The sequence below is a fragment of the Meriones unguiculatus genome, chromosome 18, assembly GCF_030254825.1.
Source record: "Meriones unguiculatus strain TT.TT164.6M chromosome 18, Bangor_MerUng_6.1, whole genome shotgun sequence".
NCBI lineage: Eukaryota > Metazoa > Chordata > Mammalia > Rodentia > Muridae > Meriones > Meriones unguiculatus.
This window is the reverse complement of record NC_083365.1, coordinates 39,752,357-39,778,304: the sequence shown is the minus strand read 5'-3', so window position 1 is coordinate 39,778,304 and position 25,948 is coordinate 39,752,357. Positions and strand designations below refer to the sequence as shown.

Here is a 25,948-nt window from a genome sequence, read left to right as displayed (position 1 = left end):
GCTGTATAAATAATAAACAAATCTTTAAAAAATATTGCAAGGCACTTTCTTAAAAAGGGGATTGATTCTGAGTAGTGCTGTCTGTCTTTCTGTTTCTTGGTTACTTCACTCAGGATGATCTTTTCTAGCTTCGTCCATTTGCCTGAAAATTTCATGATTTCCTTGTTTTTAATAGCTGAATAGTATTCTACTGTGTAGATATATCACATTTTCTTCATCCATTCTTTGGTTGAGGGACATTTGGGTTGTTTCCAGTTTCTATCTATTACAAATAAAGCTGCTATGAACATAGTTGAGCAAACGTCCTTATTGAATGGGTGAGCATCTTTTGGGTATATACCCAGGTGTGGTATAGCTGGATCTTGAGATAGTGCTATTCCCAATTTTCTGAGAAAGCACCAGATTGATTTCCAAAGTTGTACAAGTTTGCACTTCCACCAGCAATGGAGGAGGGTTCCCCTTTCTTCACATCCTCTCCAGCATCTGCTGTTGCTTGAGTTTTTTTACTTTAGCCATTCTGATTGGTGTAAGATAGAATCTCAGAGTTGTTTTGCTCTGCTTTTCTCTGATGACTAAGGATGTTGAACATTTCTTTAAGTGTTTTCTGCCATTTGATATTCCTCTGTTGAGAATTCTCTGTATAGCTCTGTTCCCCATCTTTAATTGGATTATTTGGTTTGTTGGCATCTAATTTCTTGAGTTCTTTATATATTCGGGATAATAGCTCTCTATCAGAAGTAGGGTTGGTGAAGATCTTTTCCCACTATTGGCATTCATTTATTTACATATATTTACTTACCTTGCCTAGCAACCAAGTATAGATAAAGTAACTTAATCTAAATTCACAGGGCTTATAAAGGGGGAAAGACTGGTTTTGAAAGCGTACATTCTAGTTTCAGGCTACGTAGTCGTGACACTGTAATACCTTCCCTATCAGATGGAGAAGGTATCTAACCGTATCTAGTTAAATTCGCATCTAGTTAAACTGGGGATTCAAAATAGCTCTCCTGTAGCCACTAGTAGAGATGGCAACAATTGTAGGTTCTGCCTACTGAGAAAACTCCTTTGCGAGAAGGGCGGAGTAAGGGAGGGATTTAAAAACTCCCAAGGGTCAAACTTCTCCTGCTTGCATAGGAAGTCTAAAAAATATATAATTTGGGATCGTGGCTATCTACGCTACTGATCCTGCCATCACCGTCAAATTCCCCCCTGTACACCGGCGCGCAAGCACGCACGCACGTACGCTCACACAACCAAACTTCCAGGCGGGCCTGAGCGCCGCAGCGTGGAGGACCACGGCCAGGGGGCGCGCTCTCCCCCAGGGCCGCTCCGTCCCGGGGTGCGCTGCCCTCCGCTCCTGGCTCGCTGAGAAGGCGGAAGCCGCGGCTGGGGCTGAGGCTCCGGCCGTCGGCGGACGGAGCGGCCCCGACCCTCGAGCCTGGAGTTCGGCGTCGGAACAACCCGGTCTCGGATCGCCGCGTGTGTCGGCGGCCCGGGGAAGCCATCCCGGTAGGCTGTGGCGTCTCGGCGTGCGCGAGCGGTGAGTGAGCGGCTTCGAACTTGGGTTCTGGCGGCCCGCGGGCCCCAGAGTGTCCCCCGCGGGACAGGGACGTGTCACCACGGGCCTCCCAGTGACGGGGGCGGCCGTCCCCCTGTCCTCCCTCGGGTGGGATTCCGCCCTCTCTCCCCTCCAGTCCGGGTAGCCCTAGGACCCCCGGTCTCGGCCCAAAGCCACCTATGTCCCTGGCGTCTGACAGATGCAGGATGCGCCCGCTGTCCTCCCACGGGCCGGGGCGCTCTCCTTCCCCTCCCCGTGGCTGCTCTGGCCCCCACAGGTCCTGGACCCTCCCCTGGATTTGGAGAGAGTCTCTCCAGGCGTTCCTGTCGCCTCCCGGCTGATCGCATCCCACTCCTCAGCCCCTCTCATCCTCTCCTTGTGTTTCCCCCTTGCCTGGGAAGGAAATCGCCTTCTTGCTGGGTTTTCCCGTCCCTTTCAGCTTAAATTAAAAAAGAAAAAAAGAAAAAAAAATCCCATCAATCTTCCAGAGTGCAGGGGAAAACTTTTTGAGTTCCCTGTTAAGTTCGAGAGAGGTAGCAAGTTAAAAAAAAAAAAAAAGAAAAAGTGATGACACACCAGTGTTCCTCCCCACCCCTGCACCCTAGCGATTGTTCCAGACGCCGAGTTGCTAAAGCTGTTCCTAGTATTTGCCTTCAGGGGAACTCCAGATGAGACTTAGACTGTCTTCGTGTGTGGACAGAAAGCACCTAAAGCTTAGATGTATAGGATTTGCTTGTTTCTCTAAGAGCAGGTGATTAGCTTGCTACACAAACCTAGAAACGAGAACGACTTGTCACATCCCAAGTGTGGGCTTTGTAACTTGAGCTGCTGCCTCCTTTGATGATGCTTGGCGGTAAAGGGGCGCTTTTTTTTTTTTTTTTTTTTTTTTGGTTTTTGAGGTGGAGGGTGGAGTGTAGATGGTTTGGTGTCATGTGACTAGAGGAAAGTGTTTGAGCCCGTAGCTGACCACATGATGGACACAAGAATCATATCTGAGTTTCAGCCTTCATGCACAGTATGTGCTACTTCAGAATCATAGCCTTGCTTTTCTTGTTTGTCTTGATATCTACTGCTAATAAATTTTGGTCACTTGGCTTCTTCGGTAAGCGATTGTCCAAAATCCTTGGGTTTTGGAGGAGCATACAATCCTTGAGTAAGGAAAAGCTCCTTGAATTTGGGCTAAAACTAAATTACATCAACCGAATAGAATAGTTGTACCATTTCATAACCTTTGTAGCTGCAGGTCTTTGCACTTTACAAATGGATGTTTGAGGACTTGGTACATGGTGTTAGTAAAGAAGTTTGGGTTTTTGTTTTTTATGCCATTATTTAGTGTTCTCGTGTGTGTGTGTCTGTATGTGTAAGTCTTCTTGCATAAGCTCACCTGTGGAGGTCACAGGAAAAGTCACTTCCCTCCTTCCACCTGGTAGTTTCCACCAACTGAGCCTCTTAGAGTAGAGAATTAAAGGTAACTTGTCAGTGTTCTTTCTTTCAGGTGGCTTTGCTTTATGAATTACGCTAGCTGACTTAAAATAGATGCTTTCAAGACCTAACTTACCCATTTCTTTAGTTTCACACATCCTAGCGTTGGCATCTGGTTTTGTGGGTCACCCTACCCTGCACACAAGACATCTGACAGCATTGCTTTGAATTCTGATGTATACCTAGATACAGATCTGTGATACAAGCCATGATTTCTGACAAGGCTAATTTCATTATTTACTCACTGTGGAGTTGAAATAGGTTGGTAATGATCACCACCTCCGTGGAATTCATTAAAGTGTGCCTTAACTAGATTCTCAGGAATAAACAATTGCAGTCATGAAGTACCAGATAAAGAATGACTTGAATTTCATTCTGCCCCTTCTGTTCATGGAGAGAGTCACCCAAATAAGTTTAAAAACAAAAGAGCTGTAAGAAATACTTAATTATACCAAAGCATATTGCCTTATTTTAGTGAGTATGTAGCCTGATTTTATAGCAGCTCATAAAGGGAATCCCCAGAGCACAGTGTTTCTGCACATTCCACATTATGTGCTTATCTCTGTAGCAGATTCTTCCCTAAATATTAAGCTATTCATTGTAGGAAAACTAGAGATATGACTTTTTTATATAAGTCATTGCAACATGTAAAAGTAAAGGGAAAAATACTTAAACTCACCCCAGAAGACCGTAAACATAAAAATACCTAATGGTACTCAACTATACTTGTTTTAGCTTAAATTCCGTAATATTGATTCAATTACAGTCCAGTTACTATAGTTCTATTAAGGTATTGCAATATATTAAATACACACCCAAACATGCGCACACACACATGCGCACACACACCATAGGCTTTCAGGGTTATTATCAGAAGATATTATTTGGAAGACACAAAGTTTCTGTGTTCTTAAGGTATGGGAAGTAATGAAAGAAACCTGATATTGCTTAGATTTTTTTTTTCTAACAATAATACTACTGTTTGTTTTTTTTTTACCATGAGAGCTGGTGTGTGTGTGTGTGTGTGTTGTGTTGTGTTTGGTAAACCAGTGAGTTTAATTAGGATTTTCCCTTGGGAGCATAAGTGAGGGTTTCTTTACAGGAGAATACACAACCTCACAGTGGCTACACTGCCTCAGAAAATGTTTCTCCTCCAGCAGCCTTTAACTGCAAATGAGACTCAGAGAAGGGTAATGCTTTGTGAACTCTTCCCCCAACCTTGGCTATGCTCCCCAATTTGAAAATGTTAAGGAGGGACCTTTATCTTTTTAATTAACTAGTTAATTAATTAATTAATTGTATTTATGTATGTGTGTATGTGTATCTGTATGCCTTGTGTGTGTAGCCCACAGAAGCCAGAAGGTGTCAGATCTCCTGGAGCTGGAACTATAGGCTATTGTAAGCCTTCTGACATGGATCCTGGGACCAAACTTGGGTCTTCTGGAAGAACTGCGTGTGTTCTTAACCGCCAAGCCATCTCTGCAGCTACCAAGGAGGGATCTTGAGCAGGTAATCTGCTGCTGACAGAGTTCAAGAATGCAATGGCCATGTCAGTCCCAGAAGACAGCTGTCCCCTTCACACCTTCCTCATGTTCTTGTCTCTCCTTTGTCCATGGATGCTTGTTATAGATTTTGATATAGTTTGGTGGGTTTTTGTTGTTGTTGTTGTTGTTTTGAGACAGGGTTTCTCTGTATAGCCCTGGCTGTCCTGGAACTCACTCTGTCGAGCAGGCTGACCTCAAACCCAGAAATTGCCTCTACCTCGAGTACAAGGACCAAAGGTTTGTGCCATCACTGCTCAGCTGCTTGTGTAGGTTTTTAAGAGTGCACTTTCAGCCTGGTGTGGTGGCTCATGCCTCTAATCCCAGCACTCGGGAGACAGAGGCAGATGGATCTTTGTGAGTTTGAGCCAGCCTGGTCTATAGAATGACTTCTAGGATAGTCAGGGCTACATACAGAAACCCGGTCCGAGGGGTGGGGAGGGCACTTACAGTACTCTCCTTCAGTGGAAATCCTTTTAAGGAATTGTTACCACTAGGCATGTTTTCCTAGGAACATGTAGTTCATAAAATTACTCTGTAATCAGATGACATTCAAGCCTTGAACTGGACGGCAAGAAAGCAGTAGAGAGGATGTCCGTAACCTGATTTTAAACTAAACAAACGTGTGGCAGGAAAGGAAGGCTAAATTCACTCATGTTTGTCATCCGGCTAGCACTTAGATATGTGCTATGCAGCTCAGTAACAAACATAAATGTCTCAGAAGTGACGTTACTAAGCAAAGCAAAACAAAACAGCTTGCAAGTTTACAGGTTTACATTTACAAGTTTACATTTACAGGTTGAACTGTATCCATTGTTATCAAGGGTATATAAACTAGACATTCTTGTATATGCTCTCAAGTGAAGGTTGGAAAGCCTTTGATATATACTGGATAAGCAACATCACTTATCAGAAAAATTTTTTAAATTACATGCCCTTTGACCCAACACTTCTACATTTAGAAAACGTGACTAAGGATGAAGGTACAATTCTACATTTAGAAAACATGACTAAGATTGTGCATGAAAAGGAACACAACGAAGTCTATAATCCATAGTTTGGCCTAACTGTCATTGTCCCCAAATGTGAAGGCAGGAAAGGAGAGCTTAAACTTAGTCTTTGGACAAAGGCATGCATGGCTAGTTCTGCTGTGTGTCACTGTCTCTTGTTCCCCTTGTCTTCCACTCTGAATGAGCCATTCCTAGGAGCTCACATTGGAAATGGCAAGGCTTTGGGAGATACCTTCAACTTTTCAAAATTGCGTCAAAAATAAACTGGGGTGAAGTCTCTGTTGAATCACTGGAGTTCTATCATAATGCTGGACAGCACTTAAAAAGAAATGAATCTTAAATGGCTTCTGTCAAAACAAAAAAGTACAGAGTGGCTAAGCTCTGATAGCCAGGTACAGCTCTCAGGATTAACACGTCATCCTCGCAGGAACTCTTAGATAGAACCTGTTGCAACCTCATTTGACAAGAGAGGAAACTGAAGAATAGCAGGATCATCCCCTCAAGTTGTGACCAGGTGACTGCGAAAGGCCTGGATTTAGACTGTCCGGCTTAGCCCTGAGCTCTGCACTGTGCCACAGTATTGCCATGTAGCCAGAGCACTGCCGCTCTTAGGTTTTGGTGTTTTATTCCGTTTTGTTTAAGATTTATTTTATTTGTCATTATTTGTATGTGTGTCTACTACATGTGAGTTAGGTGATTATAAATGCCAGATCCCCTGGAGCCAGAGTTACATGGTTGTTAGCTACCCAACATGTGAAGGAATGAAACTCAGGTCCCCTGGAAGAGCAGGACCTTGTAACCTCTGAGCCGTCCTCCAGCCCCTCCTATTTCTTTGTAGGTGTCTATCACATAATGATGAGATGGCTTGAGGCATCTGGAAAGGTGGAAAGATTGTGGTGTGGGTACCCATCTTTATTTCCAGGGGATAGCACCTAGAGCCTCACGTGCCAGACAAGTCCTCTACCACTGGGCTGTTTCCATAGCCCTCTTTGGAAGCAAGACCTTTCGAAGCAAGGTCTCACTAAGTTGTCTGGAATTCACCATCCTCCTGCCCTTGCTTCCCTAGTAGTTGGGGTTACAAACCTGCCCCATAGAACCAACTGAGAACTTCTTTCTTTTTTTTTTTATTATTGTTATTATTGGGCAGGGGGTGATACATTTATGTATTGCTGTGTGAAAGAGGTATAGGTATGAAGGTCAAAGGACAACTTGTGGGTTCCAGGGATTGAACTCAAGTGGTCAGGTTTAGAGACAAGCACTGTTCTGATAGCTACTGCTTAATCCTCCATTTGACAAAGTGGCAGAGTTTTGATACAGCCAGACATAGAGAGGTAATTGTCTGCTGTGTTGGCTAAAGGTTTGCATTCTGCTTCTGGAAATATAGTTTACATTAGGTTTTTCCTCAGGGATGATTATCTAAGCTAAAGACATGGCTGGTTATAGGTGTTATAAGTTGCTTGTTACATACATCTCATGTATGTAACATAACAGTTTAAAATTTGAAGGCAGCTCTCTGTTCCTAGTAACAATAGTTTTCCATAGGCAAAGAAACCTCACATGTTTTTCCAGTCATTAGTAATGAAACATGGTCATCTGACCTGGCTGAAGGCAGAAGGAGACAAACATAACTTTTAAATCCCATTCTTTCTATATACTAGAAATGGCCACACTGAGCATTTAGAAATCTTCATGTAATTTTAGATACAGAAGAAGAAACAAAGTTCCCAGTGGTTTCAGTTACTTGCCCCAGATCACACAGCCGCTACTGGCTGGCGTTTGGTCACTTGGTTCCCTGCTGGCTGCACTGTTCTCTTCAGCTCAGAATAGCTAACAGATCTTCAATATGACATAAGGAACTTCCTCAGGGTTGGAGGGATGGCTCAGCCATTAAAGTCTAGGCTCACAACCAAAAATATAAGAACTTGTGAAAAATCCTGCACTGTGGACTAGGCATGACAGTGCTCTCAATCACTATAAACAGGAATAGAGGAGAGTGATGTGACTGGAGCACTGTTCTTTTTTAACCTTCTGTTGTCGATACATTACACCAGGACCTTCCCTTAAAGGGTCGGTCTAGTCTTTGTGTTCTGCATAGGTAAATCATAAACATTTTAAAGGAGGGAATTCACGTAACTTACCATGAAGTGGTAGTCATATGAAACAAAGCTCAAAACACTTTAAAAGTTATTTTGTAAATAATATTAAAAGTGTGTGTGTCCTGGGTGACTAGTATAGATAAGCTGTAAGTTTGCATGCAAAAGCATTTTTGTTGTTGTTTTTCTTTTGCTGTTTTTACAGATCGACTGATAACGAAGCTACTATGAGTCTGTTAAACTGTGAAAACAGCTGTGGGTCCAGCCAGTCCTCAAGTGACTGCTGTGCTGCCATGGCCACTTCCTGCAGTTCTGCAATGAAAGAAGACAGTGTGAGTGTATCTGCCTCCACGGGGAACCTCTCCAGCTCCTTCATGGAAGAGATCCAAGGATATGATGTAGAGTTTGACCCACCTTTGGAAAGCAAGTATGAGTGCCCTATCTGCTTAATGGCGTTACGGGAAGCAGTGCAAACACCATGTGGCCACAGGTTCTGCAAAGCCTGCATCATCAAATCCATCAGGTATCTGATTTTAAGAGAGAACCGTGCCCTATAACAACCAGATGCAAAGAGCATGTCAGAAACATGCTAAGAACAGGCAGACAGGGAAATCTGCTCTTGTGAAAACGGAGTGGACAGAAAAGTTAGATAGGTAGGGTCCTATCCCAGTATATACTGTGGTATGAAAGGAGACTTCTGTGTCTTCTCCTCCTTGACCTCCAGCTAACCTGGAGAGTGAATAGCTACTTTCACCTCAAGCAGTTCTAATGCAGACTAGGGGAGGATTCTATGGTTCATGAAAGTAGTATTTTTAATTTGTCTTGAATTATGCTACTAGAACAGTATTTCTCAGCCTGTGAGGTCAAAACTCCTTTGGAGGTCGGAACAACCCTTTCACAGGGGTCACATGTCAGATATCCTGCATATCAGATATTTGCATTATAATTCATAACAATAGCAAAGTTACAGTTATGAAGTAGCAACAACAGCACTTTTATGTTTGGGGGTGTTCACCAGAACATGCAGAACTAACTGCATTAAAGGGTCGTAGCAGTACGAAGGTTGAAAACCACTGTATGATAAAGCCAGCCAGGTGAGGAATGCTGATTCTGTGAGTGATCATACACTCTGTTTTAAGCTGTGGTGAGTTCTGTTGCCTCCTGTCTGTGAGCAACTGTAAAATGACCAGCGTTTCCTTAATCCAATCCCTTCTCTCTGCTACTACTGTTGCACCCCCTCACACAGCAATATATAAATGTATTACTTGAATTGAGCTCTCACAGGCCTTCTTCCTCCTAGCCTTGCCTTCTCCCAGTCTTCAATACAGCAGAGTGGCCCTGGTGTACAAGTCAAATGATACCTCCTTGGCTTAGAATGCACTTCATGAGATCTTGGAGTAAGATTCCTTGGAAGGACGTCTGATTCGTCCTTCCAAGTAGTAGCACATGTGACATGCTGATTTCTTATAGGTAGAAATGTGCACTGTTTTATCAAGTGTCCAGGAGATAGCTAGGTGATCTTGAGATACCTTTGTAGCAAAGTATTTTGAAAGTTGTAGGACAGTGATATGAAAAAGAAACGAGTCTCACAAAAGGAAATTTGAGGCTTTATTCCCCCATTTCCTTCAAAGCTAGTAATAGCGGCCTCCTATTGATTTCATGCTCTTAAAAAGAACCACTATAAATTCTTCATTAAGTATCATTTAAGAAATCAAAATGGATCTTGGTCTAATTTCATCTTCTTTGGATTATCTAAAACCATGGGTGATGATTTTAGGTTTATTTTGTAAACTTCTTACTTTTTCTTAGATATGTATGATTTATTCCTGGCTTTCTACATTTTTAAAAGTATCTGACAGTTTATTATGGGTTGTTTTTTTTTTTTTTTTTTTTTTTGAGACAGGATACATAGTACTGGCTGTCTAGAAACTTCCTTTTTAGACAGGCTGGCCTCCAACTTACACAGATCCTACACCTGGCATGCATTATATAATCTTAAACAGGCCCCATAAGGATCATCCCTGGACCTCCCTTTGATTAGTTCTGTGCTGTATGTTCGCAAACTCCATGTCCAGTCATAGCAGCAAGCACTGTTGAGGACATGTTCCATTGACTAAATAAGGCTCCTGTGGCCTACCTGATTACCACATTTTGTGAGACAAGATTGAAATCCCCTTAGATGGCTGGAGAAATGGCGCTGTGGTTAAGAGCATTTACTGCTCTTGCAGAGGGTTCAAATTCCATTCTCAGAACCCCCTGTAAGGTTGTTTATAACTGGCTGTAACTACAGCTTCCATAGGATCCAGCACCTCTGCATATACCCATCCACAGATACATACACAAAATCCAAAATAAAGATAGAATCTTAAAAAGAAATTCGACTCCAGGCATCGTGGTACACACCTTTAATGCCAGCACTCAAAAGGCAGAGGCAGGCAGATCTCTGTGAGTTCAAGACCAGCCTCGTCTACACAGTGAGTTCCAGGACAGCCAGGGCTACATAGTGAAATTCTGTGGGGGGAAGCGTATATTTTGAGAGGAATGGCAGATTCCTCAGCTTCCTGAAGATGTTTTTTCCCACCATAAGAATATGCTGGCACGCCAACACAGAGGCCCTATAACACTCTACTATAGTTCACTCTACATATGCAAATAAAATCATCCTTTTGTTGCTCAGGAGCTGGAATAATGCAGCCTCATTTCATAGCTTACCAGAGACCTCAGAAAGATCCTGCTAACTCATTCAACTTTTGTTTGTAACTGACCAATAAATTGTACATGTTGCTAATATTATGAGCAGCATAGTCTGTCTTCTTGCTAGACTCTAGGTATTACAAAGCACAGGCCAGCCAGATTGCCAGAATTCATCCCTAACTAACCTTCACTTGATGTTATGCCAATCAAACTGATTTAGTCAATGTTTTGCTCATTTTCTAACTCAAATCTGTGCCACAATCTATACTGTGTTAGCTTTTGATAGATAGTCATTGCTAGTTTGCATTCATTTCATAAATGAGTTCATAAACTCGACAGTACACATACCATTTTGGTGTTGCTGTGCAGTGTAGGGCATTCTGTTGTTTCATATGGAGAACTGAAGTTAGTTCTCCAAGATGGATGGCTTAGGATACTCACTAAGTTCTAAGTTCTCTTCTTCTTTTAGGGATGCAGGTCACAAGTGCCCAGTTGACAATGAAATACTGCTGGAAAATCAACTGTTTCCTGACAATTTTGCAAAGCGAGAGATTCTTTCCCTGACAGTAAAGTGCCCAAATAAAGGCTGTTTGCAAAAGATGGAACTGAGACATCTCGAGGTATTAAGGATGTTTTCTGGCTGTTGTAATATTTGTTGTCTCTCAAGCATAATGATTTTGCTTGTAGTCTGTGTATTATTACAGCTAGCAGATCAGGATTGGCTAATAAATTCTTGCCAAATACTAAAAAATAGAAAATGTTTTCTTTTTTTCTTTCTGCTTTGGCTTCATCCCAGCGATAAAAATAAGTCTGTGTTCTTAGGAGTTTTTCAGATCAGGACAGCTACAGTATAACATTTGTATAGCTCCTTAATTGCAAGAGTTACATTTTAACCCCATAACTTTATTCCTCTCCTTTTGAAATAAAACAATAAGTGTCTTATAGTCATCATCTCAGTACCTTCTTCATACTTTCAGTTTCTAAATTGTATGTTGCATTATTCACTAAATAAAATGTTTATGTATTTAAGAATTATCTGAAGCAATGAGATAATTTTCTTTTTTAATTAAAATAGATCAATTCTTTGATTTTTCTTAACCAAAAATCAAATATCAGTAATAATGTGTTTGAAATGAATGTTTAGGGCATATTTGAAATCTGTCCCTTTTATTTAGCTCTTTCTCTTTTTTAAACAATATTTATTTGTGTTTGTGTGTTTGTGTGTGTGTGTGATTGTCTGCCTTGTGTGTGCAGTGCCCATGGAGGCCAGAAGAGGTGCTGTATCCCCCAGAGTTGTAGGCAGTTGTTCTCAGCCCAGTGGGAATGCTGAGAACAGAATTCAGGTCCTCTTGAAGAGCAGCGGTCGCTTTTAACCACTGAGCCACCTGTTCAGCCCTTTTTGTGGGAGTGACCCTCTTAGCACAGTGCAAATTACTAATCTAGGAATCTAATTTCTTTCCAAAACTTCCCTACCTGGAAATTTTGTGACCTCAAGACTTCACGTTCTTTTTATAAACGATATCCACAATTATTATTTGAAAGACTCCATTAAAGTCTTCATACTGTGTATGGCTAAAGAATGTGGGCTTTAGTCACGGTTCTAATTTGGTTTCTCTGACCAAAAACAGTTTAGGGTAAGTAAGGGCTTATTTGGCTTACAGTTCCAGATCCTGGGCTGTTATTGAGGAAGTTAGTCTAAACCATACAGAGAAATTGGAGTAATACAACTTGCTGGCTCACTCACACGTCCTTACTCAGCCAGCTTTTTCATACAGTCCAGGCCTGCGCAAGGAATGGTACCACTCCCAGTGGTCTGAGCCCTCCTACATCATTTAACAGTCAAGACAGTCCCTATAGACATGCCACAGGCCAACCTCATCTGAGCAGTCCTTCAGTTGACACTCCCTTCTTGGGTGACTTGGGTTATTTCAAGTTAACAATTAAAACTAATTCTGAAAGAAAAAAAAATTGTATTCTTAAAAGAGACTGTCTCTATAAAACTTTTTTAGGGTTTTCAAATGCTAATAATTTGCTTTATACAGGATCATCAAGTACATTGTGAATTTGCTCTGATGAATTGTCCTCAATGCCAACGTCCTTTCCAAAAGTGCCAGTTTAATACACACATTATTGAGGATTGCCCCAGGAGACAGGTTGCTTGTGTAAACTGTGCTGTGACCATGCCATATGAAGATAAAGAGGTATGTTAACTGCATTTTAAGTGAATATTCGATGGCGCTAGTGTTAGATAAGAACGTAACTACAAAAAATGAATTTACATTCTCAGCTCTTAAAACATAATTTTAAGAAAGAAATGAAGTTTCAAAGAACCCACAATTCATAAGCGTGGAGTTTGCGTTTGCATCTCCTTAAAAAGCACTTTAATCTAGTTACTGGGAATGAACAAAAGCTGCTAGGATAGGTGTATGCTGGTTTATTTCCCTTTCTGAATTTTAATGTATAACGTGATTGCAGGCTAACAAGTAGTATGATTACTATGTAGGATTTATCCACACAGAATAGCTCATAAAGAATGTGAGCTATTGCATCTGTAAGAAAGAATTCATTACATACAGCAAAGTGTGTTTCACGGATGCTATGTCATTGACTTCATTCACTTTTTAATATGCATATTGTACTTCAGTTAACCTTTAAAAAGAAGCATTATGGTGCCTCGCCATAAACCAGTTGTTTTTATTCAGTTGGGATGTAAAGAGGCTAACTAGTTTCATTGTAGTTGTCAGTGTCCCGGCAACATTGAAATCCTACCCTTGGACTCTTAACTGAAATAACCTACATTATTTTATGCTCTTTTGTAACTAATACTCAGTTACTTCCTTAAACTTCTGTTCTTCTCAATTTGTTCCTTAGAAAATTGAGCGTTTTATATTTAGTATGTTGATAGTCAAAAGTCATCTAACTTGCTAATAATAAATATATAAAGTCTCATTCATGATTGGAACTAATTTGTACCTTTTTTCAACTTGAATTGATGAGGAAGGTAGGTTATCTATTTTTTGGCATATCAGTTAAACCAGAGCTACTGTGTCCTAGAAAATGGAACTCCCCATCCTGAGAACTTAGGCACCGAACTTAGTGCCCTAATGCTTGTTTGTTTGTATACTTTAACTTACTGGAAGTAATTGTTAACTTGTCATGCTGCTGCTAAAAACTTTTGCTTTTGGAGAACTAAAACCCCATGAAGTGCTATCCATGCTAATCAGGGGTACTCTGCCTCGAGTTGAAAGAAATGGCCTAACTAGCTCTGTTTTGCATGCTGACGTATTCTTTGAAGGAGTCTGAAGAGTGGGCCTCACTAACTAGCAAAAGTCTCACACTTAACTCTGCATCAACAAATGCCCTTCGTTTGCTCACAGCGAAAAAATTACTATCTATAAAAATCAGTCTTTGTACTTTTTCAGATTTTCTCATTTCTTAATTCTCTCATACAACCCAGATCCATGATCAGAGCTGTCCTTTGGCAAATATCATCTGTGAATACTGTGGTACAATCCTCATCAGAGAGCAGGTAGGACTCTCTTTTGCAAATCACTATTTCCTTAATAGCTGAAAGAACTGCTAGGGTTTTTTAAATTCATAATTTAAATCAATAAGGCAAAATCAGTATATGTTTAAGTATTCTACTGTACAAACAAGTATAAAATTAATGTAAGTAATAAATATTTCAAAGGAACAAAAATTATCATTTTTAGGTGCTTAAAATTCTTGAGTCATTTGCATGATACCTTATATGTAGTTATATGAATTCCATTGGTAAGCCAGGCATGGTGGCATACACCTTTGATCATAGCACTCAGAAGGCAGAGGCTGGTTGATCTTTGAGTTCAAAAGCAGCCAAGGCTCCCAAGTACAGGCAAAGAAATGAATCAAAACTGAACCAAACTATTCAGATCAAAACAACTGAAAGTAAAAAGCCACTTAAAGAAAAGACAGACTTGTAGAGGAACATACTTACACGTTGAAATGAGGGCCCAGTTGTCCGAGACTGGCTGAGACAACAGGGAAATAGGAGAAAGCTCATCTGCTCAGTGGCACAGCACTGTGCTGCGCCAGTGGCTGGAGCATGCAGAGGGCTTCTGGAACCTGTAGCCTCCCCAGCCACAGTGAACGTCATTAAAGGCAGCAGCTGTAATTGAAAATGTTATATTTTAATTTATTAATAAAGAAAGGAAAATTATATCCGGTTGCTCTCTATTGACATTTAGGGAGTTTACCCACAAAGGATCAATATTAGTCACTAAATCTGTGTGTGCCCAAAAATGTCTGTAAGTGAAAAGACCTACTGATTATCATACTGGTAGAAGAAGCATAGGACCCACCCCTTGACTAAATGTTTCCATGTCTCTGTTAGGAAAGTAGTGTTTTTCCAAAAATCCTAATTTGAAAGTGTTAAATGTTTGCTTATGAAATCATCTTTTCAGTTAATATTTAAAGAAAACTGTTGTACAAAGTTCAACAAAAATAAAATTTAATAAAGACAGAAACCATAAATGAAACACCAGAAAAACTGATCTTTGATTTTTGATGTGACATTCACTTCACCTCAACCCACAACTATGGCTCAATATCTAGAGAAAACTGGGCTCTGCTTTCACTCATTTTCCTCCCTCCCTCTTCCTGTCCTTCATCCCTTTTCTCCTTCTCCCTTTCTTTTTTTCTTTACTTTCTCCTTTCTGTGCTAAGGCTTTACATCCCAGGTTCACACATGCTAGGCAAAGAATACCCTACCAGTGAGCTGCCTGTCCAGCCCCTTGCTACCTTTTCTGTGTTTTGTTGGTTGTTTTTGGTTTTTTTGAAACCACGGAGTCTCTCCGTGTAGCCATGGGTGGCCTAGAATTCACTGTGTAGACCAGGCTGGTCTCATACCTTTGAGTGCTAGGATTAAGGGCATTTGCCATCATACCAGGCTAGCTTGGTACCATTTTTAAAATACGTTCTCCTTTAATGCAGCTCACCCTATAGAAGGTACCTTTGACCCCAAATCAAAAACTGAAATTTCTCTACCATGTCACCATGATGCACATGACTGTCCTGGCAGATGTTCTCATGAGCATCAGCAATGCTGAGAAGAGAGGTCCTCAGGCTGTGCTCCAAAGTCATTATTCAGTTCTCAGCTGTGGTGATAAAGCATGGCTACTTGGTAAATTTGAGATCACAGATGATTGCATAGCCAGGGAGGTCATTATGAACCACACAGGCAGGTGTGGAATGGTCAGACCTAGATTTGACAGCTCAAAGACAGAACAATCGGCCCTCATCCTGTCAGTTTTGCTTCATGGTACTGACAACCTCAGCTGGCATTGTGGACCACAAAGCAAGATAAGAGCACACAGGTGGGAAAATTCTGGGATTCTTTTTCTAGAGATGTAAAACCCATAAGAAAAAGCCTTTGTGGACTGTGCTTGGGGTCAGTTTTTTTGAACCTTTCCAGCAGAATAGCAAATACCCAGCAGCATGGGTTGTACTGACTGGTGACACTTCTCTTGAAGCAACTAAGACAGTCCTGTGACCACACCTTCACTAGAGTTGAGGCTGGGGTGCTGTGTCCAGCCCAGGATGGTTGTGACTCTACCGTAAAACAACCAAGGTCCCTGGTAGAACCAAAATATGCCAGGATTTCAAATACAAGATGATTTATGAAAGATTGTCATATGGGAAGTAATGGATCTATTCAGTGGCTTTATTGAATGTCTTATTGAATGTTCTATACCACAGAAGGCTTTGAGTTTGCTCTGAGTTGTCAGGAGCATTTCCTTGAATAATGCCACAAGAGGGCACCAGTTCCCTACAGTAGAAATAAACTCATGTTAAGAAATGAAGTTTAGTGAATTGAGAGGTGACATTATAAGATGTTAATGTTTAATTTGTCTCCAGTTGTGAAGAAGCTATGGGTAATACATAGTCTTGCTAAGTGTAAGGTAATTTTATATTTAAGTGTACTATCATCTTCTAGAGCATGATATGCAGGGGAAGACATTCTTCAGCCTTCTTTTTGATTTTCAGATGCCTAATCATTATGATCTAGACTGCCCAACTGCTCCAATCCCTTGCACATTCAGTGTTTTTGGCTGTCATGAAAAGGTACGTTTCTTTGAATTCTGAAATATGAATTTTAAAAATATACACTCAGATCTATGGCCTACTGAAGAATACTAACAAATTTAAATTTAAGTTTTTATAAAACATCTATATAAACAGTGTTGATGTAAATTATTATGAATATTGACGCAATTAAACACAGATACTTAGCAGTGGCTAAAGTATTTAGGTAGGCATGACTGAACATGTTTAGATTAAATCTTTGTCTTTTTTAATTTGTGTGTATATGCACATGGGCACAAATGCACATCAGTATGTATGTGGGTAGGCGTGTCCTATAGCATTCATGTCAAAGGACAGCTTATAGGAGTGAGTTCTCCCTTTCCACCATGTGGAGCCCAGGGCATCAAAGAATTGTCATTCTGGGTGGCAGGCACCGCTGAGCCATCCTACCAGCCTGTGGACTGAATCTTAACAGGTGGGATAAAACAATGTTCCTGGCAGCCCTGGACAGTGGCTCAGTAGTTCCTAGCACTTGCCTACAGCCGATGGCTCGCAGAGGCCTGGAGCTCTAGCCCCAGAGGATCCTCTGGCCTCTGTAGCACCTGTATTCACATGTACATTCCAAACACAGACGCACACACTTACCCATCGTTTAAAATAAAATAAAATTTTACAAAAAAAATAAAGTTCAAGAAGACAAGGGAAAGTGAGTGTGATTTATTAAAGTATTGATTTGTCTAAGAGTTTCTCTTTTTTATTTATTCAACCCAGCAACAACATGGGAGATCTAAAGTAGAATAAGGAAAATCAGCATCTGAGATTTTTCACTAACAGTTCCCAAAATAAGGGCAGCAAGAGTAATGAAAGTGAGTGGAGAGATGTAGGAGCCCAGACATGTTCAGGAGGGAAGGTCCAATAGTAAGTAGATAGCAGTAGAAGAGAAGAGAGGGTCATCCAGAGTGACTACAGGTTCCTAGCTTTAGTCACTGGGTCAGAGGGAAAGACTTGAACAAAAAGAGTGAACACAGGCAGAACCATACAGGTGGGAGCTGAAGAAGAACAAAAAGTGTTTCGATGGTATTGAGTCTTCCAGCTCTGACCCACTCGAACGGAGATAGCCCATGTGTACCTTAGAGCTCTGATTCGGGAGAGTAAGAAAGAACGGAAGTGGTATTGCAGAACTACAGAATGAGCAACACAGGAAAGAGAAGTAAACAATATTCACAACAAGTGATCCGGTGAGGGGCAATCCTGCCGCTGTCTCCCAGGTTAGCTTCCAGAAGCGGACTCCATGTGAAGTATCTGACAGCTCCCTGTGTGTGTTGGCCTCGTTCCGTCTGGGGTTTGCAACTACATGTTTGCTTCCCTTCTCTACTTTTACAAAATACTATAATAAAAATGCCTCACAGTTTAGAAGATAAAATAGAATGGCAACACATATTTAAATGTTATAAGGAAATTCTGTATCGTATACGTAGAAAAAAACTTGAAGTATAGTAAAATCTTAATAGACAGGTAATCAGTAGCCTTTTTCTTTTTAGTCACCTGTATTTTCTATTTGTAATATGCATTGTTTTGTGATTATGATTATCATGAAACATTTAGGATTTTTGATGATCTTAGAATAGTATGGAAATGGCAGTTTGCAAAAAGTTATCATCGAAGTGGGAGCTAAGGACTTGACAGGCAGGCTCAGGTGGTTTTAAAAGAAAGGGGAGAAAATGATACTAACTACAGGAAGCATGATCTAATGCAAAGATTTTATTAGTACTATATGTTATGTTTGCATTAATTGGTATTAAATATTATATATTCTGAGGAGCGAAACACTAGAGAAAGAGGAGTATGTGGAAAAGAGACTTGTGTGTTCGTTGTCTTTGATCAGCAAAGAAGGATGGGTATAGATGCTATTTTGAGAGTTATCAGAGTGACAGCTGAGAGTGGTCATCAGTTAGCTTTAGTAGAGGATTATTTCATTGGATCAGGTAACAACAAAGAAGTAATCAAGGCTTGAGAGAAATTGTGATGCTGCTTTTCAAACCTTTTGTCTGGCTGGCCAGGTCCTCCTCATCCTCAGTGAGTGTGCTCCTGGCTTACAGCTTGTGCTTGGTTTCAGATGCAGAGGAATCACTTGGCACGACACCTGCAAGAGAATACCCAGTTGCACATGAGACTGTTGGCCCAGGCTGTTCACAACGTAAACCTCACTCTGCGTCCGTGTGATGCTTCCTCTCCGTCCCGGGGTTATCGTTCAGAGGACCCAAATTATGAGGAGACTGTCAAACAATTGGAGGGCCGCCTAGTAAGACAGGACCATCAAATCCGGGAGCTGACAGCCAAAATGGAAACTCAGAGTATGTATGTAAGCGAGCTCAAACGAACCATTCGAACCCTTGAGGACAGAGTTGCTGAAATGGAAGCACAGCAGTGTAATGGGATTTACATTTGGAAGATTGGCAACTTTGGGATGCACTTGAAATCCCAAGAAGAGGAAAAACCTGTTGTCATTCATAGCCCTGGATTCTACACAGGCAGACCTGGGTACAAGCTCTGCATGCGCCTGCATCTTCAGTTACCAACGGCTCAGCGCTGCGCAAACTACATATCCCTTTTTGTCCACACAATGCAAGGAGACTACGACAGCCATCTCCCCTGGCCCTTCCAGGGTACAATACGCCTTACAATTCTTGATCAGTCTGAAGCAGTAATAAGGCAAAACCATGAAGAGGTCATGGATGCTAAACCAGAGCTGCTTGCCTTTCAGCGACCCACAATCCCACGGAACCCCAAAGGTTTTGGCTACGTAACATTTATGCACCTGGAAGCCTTAAGACAGGGAACCTTTGTTAAGGATGATACATTATTAGTGCGCTGCGAAGTCTCTACGCGCTTTGACATGGGTGGCCTTCGGAAGGAGGGTTTCCAGCCACGAAGCACTGATGCAGGGGTGTAGCATCCATTTGCTTGTGTTAAAAAACTAGGAACCATGGAGAAATGGTGTCCTCCTTGCACGATTCCAAACAAGCAGTGGGAAAGGTGTAGCATCTAGCAGCACATGTCTTATTGAGGTCACTTTCCACTTCTTACTGTCACAAATATCTGAGGTAGTTTTCATGGGACTCTACACGTTCCCGGTGTCTTCAAAAACTTAACATTTGAAGAGCCTGTTGCTCGTGTGTTTGTCAGGGCACCTCTTTACTCTATTTTCATGGGCTTTTTTTGTCCATATACTTTACTGTAAAAAGGCCAGAGTTAGTGTGTTGAAGCTCAATCATTTAATGATCCTAGGTGCCTTAAAAATTTGAGACTGTTTTTAGGACATGTGTGCAGCATAGTAAATGAGAGAATCACTACTGCCTTTGCTGATGCCAGGGAGACAGTTACTGCTCTGGTGTGGAGTTCTCATTTTTATGATTCCTGTGAATTTCAGAAGCTCTGAACCGCGATCCCTGGAAAGCTTAAGTTCTCATGTCCTCCCTTTCCCATTGTTCACTAAGGATCCAGGGACTGGTTTAACCCTTACTTATTTAGTCTGTTGAGCACCAAGTGTTTCTCCCCCGCTTGCATATTTTGAGGCTCCAGGCAGCAGCTTCAGTTTGTAATGCTGTGTTAATGTGGTTGCCAACTGTTAAACGTTATTGCCATGTAACCTTTCTTGACTGTTCGTTGAAGCTTGGTTTCTCACCCTGTGCATATCTTCTGTTGCTTGCAAACACAAAATCACCAGCACAAACATTAAAAGTAATTCAGTTCATCAGCCATTAAACTGCATTTCATGAATGACAACAGAAACTCTTAGAGCCAGGAAACTTCAGCCCTCTTATGTACCTTTTGATTTAGCTTAGCTAATTGAAATACAGTTGATTTCCTCAAGGGGCTAGAGAAATGGCTCAGTGGTAAGAGCACTGGCTGTTCATCCAAAGGACCCTGGTTCAATTCCCAGCACCTACATGGCAGTTCACAAGTGACTGTAACTCCAGTTCCAGGGGATCTGACACCCTCACACAGACATACATGCAAGCAAAACACCAATGCACATAAAATAAAAATAAATAAGTAGATAAAAATTGATTTCCTAGTCCAGCTCAGTGCATTGATAAGCCTGTTCTGTGGACTGTATTGGCATGGCCAGGTGTTCCTAATATGGAGAGGTGATTGTTGTGCTGCTGTGTATTTGTTAATGGCCTGTTCATACATGACACTGTGGAATCCAGTTCTCAGGAAGCCTGATTAGAGCCTTTATAAGGAACCAATGGGAATCTGTCTACTGCTGTTTACACAAGATTAAGTTTTATGGCAATTAGGAAAAAAAGGCATTTTTATCTCCAGTTGAATCAGAGCCCCTGACCAGTGCTCAGATCTGCTGTGCTTTCCAGAAGACGCTGAGAGACCTTGACTGACGGGTCTGGTTTTCAGTTGTAGCCTGTCCCCTGCCATTGTCACTTCTTTTCGTTTTTCTCTTTGCTTCCATTTCACCCATAAAGGTAAAGTAACGATCCTGTCGCTCACTATTAGCACAAGTTCATCACCGGTCATCAGTTGGGTTTCCTGGTACCATGTGTCCCTTAGCTGTGCTTCTAGCAGACCTGAGATGCTTGCAGTACCTCCTACCTAGGGAAACCTGCATGGCCCCTTCTCCTGTACTTGTTTCCCAGTGAGTACATAAATACAGGGTTTTCTGAAAGTAAGCAGTAGTTATTTTTGTATTTATTTAGAAAATGCCTGAAGAAGATTTACACAGCTATTTGAGGACTTATTTTCTTTATGCATTCTTAATTTTTTAATATGTTCTATAATAAGCATTTTATCAGGAGAAAGTCAAGTGTCACCACAAAATATCAGCTCCCCTCCCCCTTCGCGTTGAAAAAGGAAATGATATTTCAAAACTTCCTGATCAGGTTTCTATTTAAAAGATGTCTGTATTAGGTAGTAAGAAGAGTTATTTCATGCCTTGGTTTTGATTTTTTTTTTTTAACTCCAGCATCTTTAGTTTTTTTGCCTAAGTTAAACTTTTCCCACCTTGCAGTTGTTCCTTCTGTAAAGCAAGTTGGACTAGCTATTTCTAGCATCTGTGTTGAGCAGTTCAGTGCTAGCAGCAGAACACTGACAGTGCTCACGAAAAGGCTTCCCCTGTTGGAAACTGGTGTGGCTGCCCCTGCTACTCACACAAAGGCTTTACTTCAGTTCATGTCCGTCAGCAAAAGTGCATCTGACTTCCAGCATTTGGTGTCTGTAAGAAGCCAACCAGTTATTTCATGATACTTAGTCGCCGTAAATTCAGAGTAAAAATAAGCTGACATTCAAAGCCAACTCACGGTTGAGTCTTACCCTAGAAAGCTGATTTCTTTATACACACTTCTTAACCACCTCCCTCCTGCACATTCTGTCTGTGAGAACCTATACAATCTAGAGTGTATTGGCCACCTTTTCTTACCAAACTAGAACATTGCTATTTTTAAAATTGTTTCGTTTTAGAAAAAAAATTTCAACTTTCTATTGGAGATTTTTCTCCAAGTAAAATATTTTCTTAGTAGAAATCAGACCAGATTACGGTTGTAGTTTGGTTATTGGTTACTGTCCATTGGCTGTTACCATTTCTAGCCATTCAGCTTTCTTTCAGAGAATGAAGAGGAGGGAAAAGTGAACTAGAATGAAAGAAGTGCTTTTTCACCCTAATAAAATCTAACTGACAGGGGTTGGGTATTCCCTAATAGTTAAATTCTGTGACTGTGTAAAGTTTAATTCATACCAGGATCAAGCAAAGTTAAGACTAACTTGTGAATTATGCCTGCAATTAGAATATCTTCTCTTTACAGAGAAGTTGCTTGTTATTGCTTTATCTAGAGTTTCTTTAATTCTCCTGTGACCAGAACATGTTTTAATTACTAGAGAGGTTACTAACTTAAGACTTTGAAGTGCCTCTCTCTCTCTTATTAACCCTCTTCTGAGTTGCCTCAAATTCTCTCCATTGTCTTCACATAAAATGCCATTACAATTTTTTTGGGATGTTTGATGATTAGTTTCCCTGGTGCCTTAAGGGAATAAATAGGGCACAGTCAACAGTCATCTGATTATCTGTTGAAATACTAACATGTCAGCCTTCTCTGGATAGCTCTCATTTGCTTCATAATGTATGTGATTATCTGTGGAATGCCTTGGTGCTTCCCGATTCCCAGAATCCAGAAACATGGAGCCAAATGTGATCAACCTGAGCAAGTTCACACTGGGTCACAAGCCTGGAAGTGACTAGAAAGGGATTAACCTAGTTATTTCTCTGAGTGCCCTATGTGTCCTTGAAGCTCAACCCCCACCCCTACCCAGAAAGTTCAGGTTAATAAAAAAATACAACATGAAAACAATTTTAGTTGAAAATGTTGTAGAATGTGGAGAGGTGGCTCCTTTTCCTGCCCTATGTCTCAGCAAAACTAGCCCTGCCTGGCAGAGAAAGAAAGGGTGGCCCACTGGACACTTACCACCTGGAATGTAACTCAGTCTGTCTCCTGAAACCCCATTCCCTTCAGCAGGGGCCCCAGGAGAGGGCAGGGCTCCCGTTCTGGTCACTGCTGAATCCCCTCTTAGAATGCTGTGTTTGGGCCTGGCCAATAGTAACAACACTTACTGAAAGGCAGCATGGAAGCTGACTGGGTTCTGGGTAGCCTACCTGTCATGTAAGTCACTTGGTAAAGTGAATGTTCTTTTTTCCCCTCTTCCCCCAGGACTTTATTATGGCAGTCTCATAGATGGAGATATACTTAAAACCTAGCAAACATCTGCTACCTAGGATCTGCAATAACATTTTGTTAGGTTTGCTCTGTGATGTAATAATGTAACTTGTAGTTTTTCTTTAAGACTGTTTAGTCCTGAACTAATTAAACAACGTGTAGTTGTCAAATTCTCCTTGGAAACTTACGTTATTGTAACCACCACTTTATGCCATCTTGAAATTTGTGTGAATGTTATATGGAATTTTAATCTTATTACTTTGTCTGCAGGAGTATTTTTCATAAAGGATTTATTTGGAAGTTTCTGGTTATACATAATTTTTTCTTAAGATTTTATTATATATATATACACAGTATTCTGCCCGCTTGTGTGCCTGCATGCCAGCAGAGGGCACCAGATCTCACTATAGATGGTTGTGAGCCACCATGTGGTTGCTGGGAATTGAACTCAGGACCTCTGGAAGAGCAGACAGTGCTCTTAACCTCTGAGCCATCTCTCCAGCCCTATACAGAATTTTCTAATGTTATTTCCTTACTTGATTTAATTCCATGGGTAAGAGTATAATTTGGGGTGCATTTTGCTAATATATATGATTTCAGGATTATGTTCCCTGGGGACTAAAGATGAGTGATTTGGCATATAAATGCTATGCTAAATTTGGAGTCAGAAGATAGATTGCTGTGAAGGTCTCTGTGGCCTCTATGGCCAGCAGAATGATGATCCTCAGGATGCAAAAAGGGAGTTCAGTTCAACATAACAAAGGGGTTATTGAGTCAAACTTTGGGAGTCTGACACCTAGTGATTTGGTTTTAGCATATATAAGCACAGCACAATTTGGTGAAACCTTTTCTGGTGATAACTCAAGCCTGTGTATACAATATAGCATACGTAAATCTCTTTGAGGAGCAAAGTGAGCTAAATAAAGATTGGACATGGCCACATCCAAACTTTATAAATTACATGTGACACCTGCCCTGATAGTTTCTATAGACTGACTGAAAAAAAAAAATAGCTTTTGATAAGGGTCTACAGGAGGGCCACATGTGATCTCCTACCTCACAGATTGCACAAAGGTCCCCAAGCTAGGGGGCTTGTCTGTTCCCAGCCTTCTGGGTGGATAAGAGATTACGAATTCCTTCCCTTGAAGGAACAGCCCCATGTGCTAGCATTCCAGGTTCCCCTAATGCTAATCTGTGAGGCCAAGGACCTCCATGCCTCCTGCAGATCTTGCTGCTGACTGGCCACATAGGTTTTATTTGTGATAGTTTTATCTACCTGCAAGATGGGAACTAAAATTTCAAATTTATATATTATAAAGTGGGTAATATTAATGCTTAGGTCTATTTCTGAAGGTATTTTATAGACTTAAGGAGACTGCTTATAGTTTTGTAACTATGAAAAACTGTAGGAGGAAATCTGACTTTATAAATTAAACTGCAGTGGTCAGATGGTCACAAGCCTACTGTGCTCAGAATTCTGGTGTGGAATTGCTAGGTTGTCTTTCTAATGCTCTGGACTCGGAGAATATGCACGGTGTGGGGGGAGGTGTAAAGATGAGGTGTGGGTGGTAACAATCTTGGGTTTCGGTTGAGCAGGTTTGTTTAGAGATGAATTGAAATCATTGTCCAGGTCAGTGCCCCACGCTCAGCACACAAGCCACGTGATGCTGTGCAGAGCAAGCCCTGCTTGGTCCCTACCTGCTGCCTTGCCCCACCTGGTCTCCCTCAAGCCAGTACAGCTAACTGCAGAACTGACCAAGAGGGAAGGGGTGAGGTTACTGTGCTGTGCAGGCTCTCTGCAGTCCACCTAATACACATCTTTCCAAACCCAGGCCACAGTTGTGCACTCACTGTTCATCTCAAAGGCGTCTGGAGTTCTGTCTTTCATTTGTGTCGTAGCTATAAAAATATGGCCAAAACAACATGCCTTGAATTTTCTGAATATAAGTGTAGACTGGTATACCTTCTTCCCTCCTTTACTTCCTTATCAGACTGCATATTGCACAGTACCTTTTGAGTACTTAATTGTAATATATATATTTGCAAACGGTTTTAATAAAAGAACTAGGTTAATTCGTTTCTGTGTTATTCTGTTTGGGGCGCTGGGCCTCACTGTGATGAGTAGAAAACAAATAGCAGGTGGTAATTTTTATTTAAAATAAAATTTAAAAAAAAAAGCCAACTTCAAATACCTTGGCCCTTAGGTAACAATAAATGAGGACTCACTGTAGTGCCTGATTTTGGCAATGATTTCTGGCCTGAAGCTTCAAGTCTGTCTGAAACACAACCCCAGAGACATTTTCCTATAGCTACTGTAGGCCCAGTGAAAAACAGGTGACCATGTGGCTTTATTTCCGGAGAAAACTGGCAGGGTCTCCATTCCCATTTCCAAACCTGTGGGCTCACTTTGACCTTAGCAAACTCCCCTAATGTTTTGTTTCTTTGTATGGGTGTGTGCCTGGCTATGTCTGCATACCATATGTGTGCCAGGTCCCTGGGAGGCCAGAAGAGGGCACTGGATCCCTTGGGACTGGAGCTACAAATGATTGTGAGCTGTCATTTAGGGTTCTGGGAATCAAACACCTGTCTTCTAGAAGAGCAGCCGGGGCTCTTAACTGAGCCATCTCTCAGTTGTGAGGTGTTTGCTTGCTTGTTTGTTTTTAAATTAAAGCTGTTTCCGTTATAGGGCTACTAAAAGTTTTGTTAGAAGCCTTTCTGTCTAAAACAGATGAAGCATCCTTGAGTACAATATGAAAGCTGATATGACATGTAAGTGCTTTAAAAG

General features: G+C 41.2%; 1 protein-coding gene across 1 annotated transcript; it reads left to right on the top strand.

Moving 5' to 3' along the window:
* The first annotated feature begins 1,357 nt into the window (after positions 1 to 1,357).
* Traf6 (TNF receptor associated factor 6) lies at positions 1,358 to 25,236 on the top strand. The gene is made up of 8 exons (XM_021651905.2): positions 1,358 to 1,540; positions 4,386 to 4,549; positions 7,890 to 8,207; positions 10,848 to 10,998; positions 12,421 to 12,579; positions 13,836 to 13,907; positions 16,403 to 16,480; positions 18,558 to 25,236. The coding sequence occupies exons 3-8, from the start codon at positions 7,912 to 7,914 to the stop codon at positions 19,392 to 19,394; spliced, it is 1,593 nt and encodes a 530-aa protein (XP_021507580.1). The 5' UTR covers positions 1,358 to 1,540; positions 4,386 to 4,549; positions 7,890 to 7,911; the 3' UTR covers positions 19,395 to 25,236.
* The last annotated feature ends 712 nt before the right edge of the window (positions 25,237 to 25,948 follow it).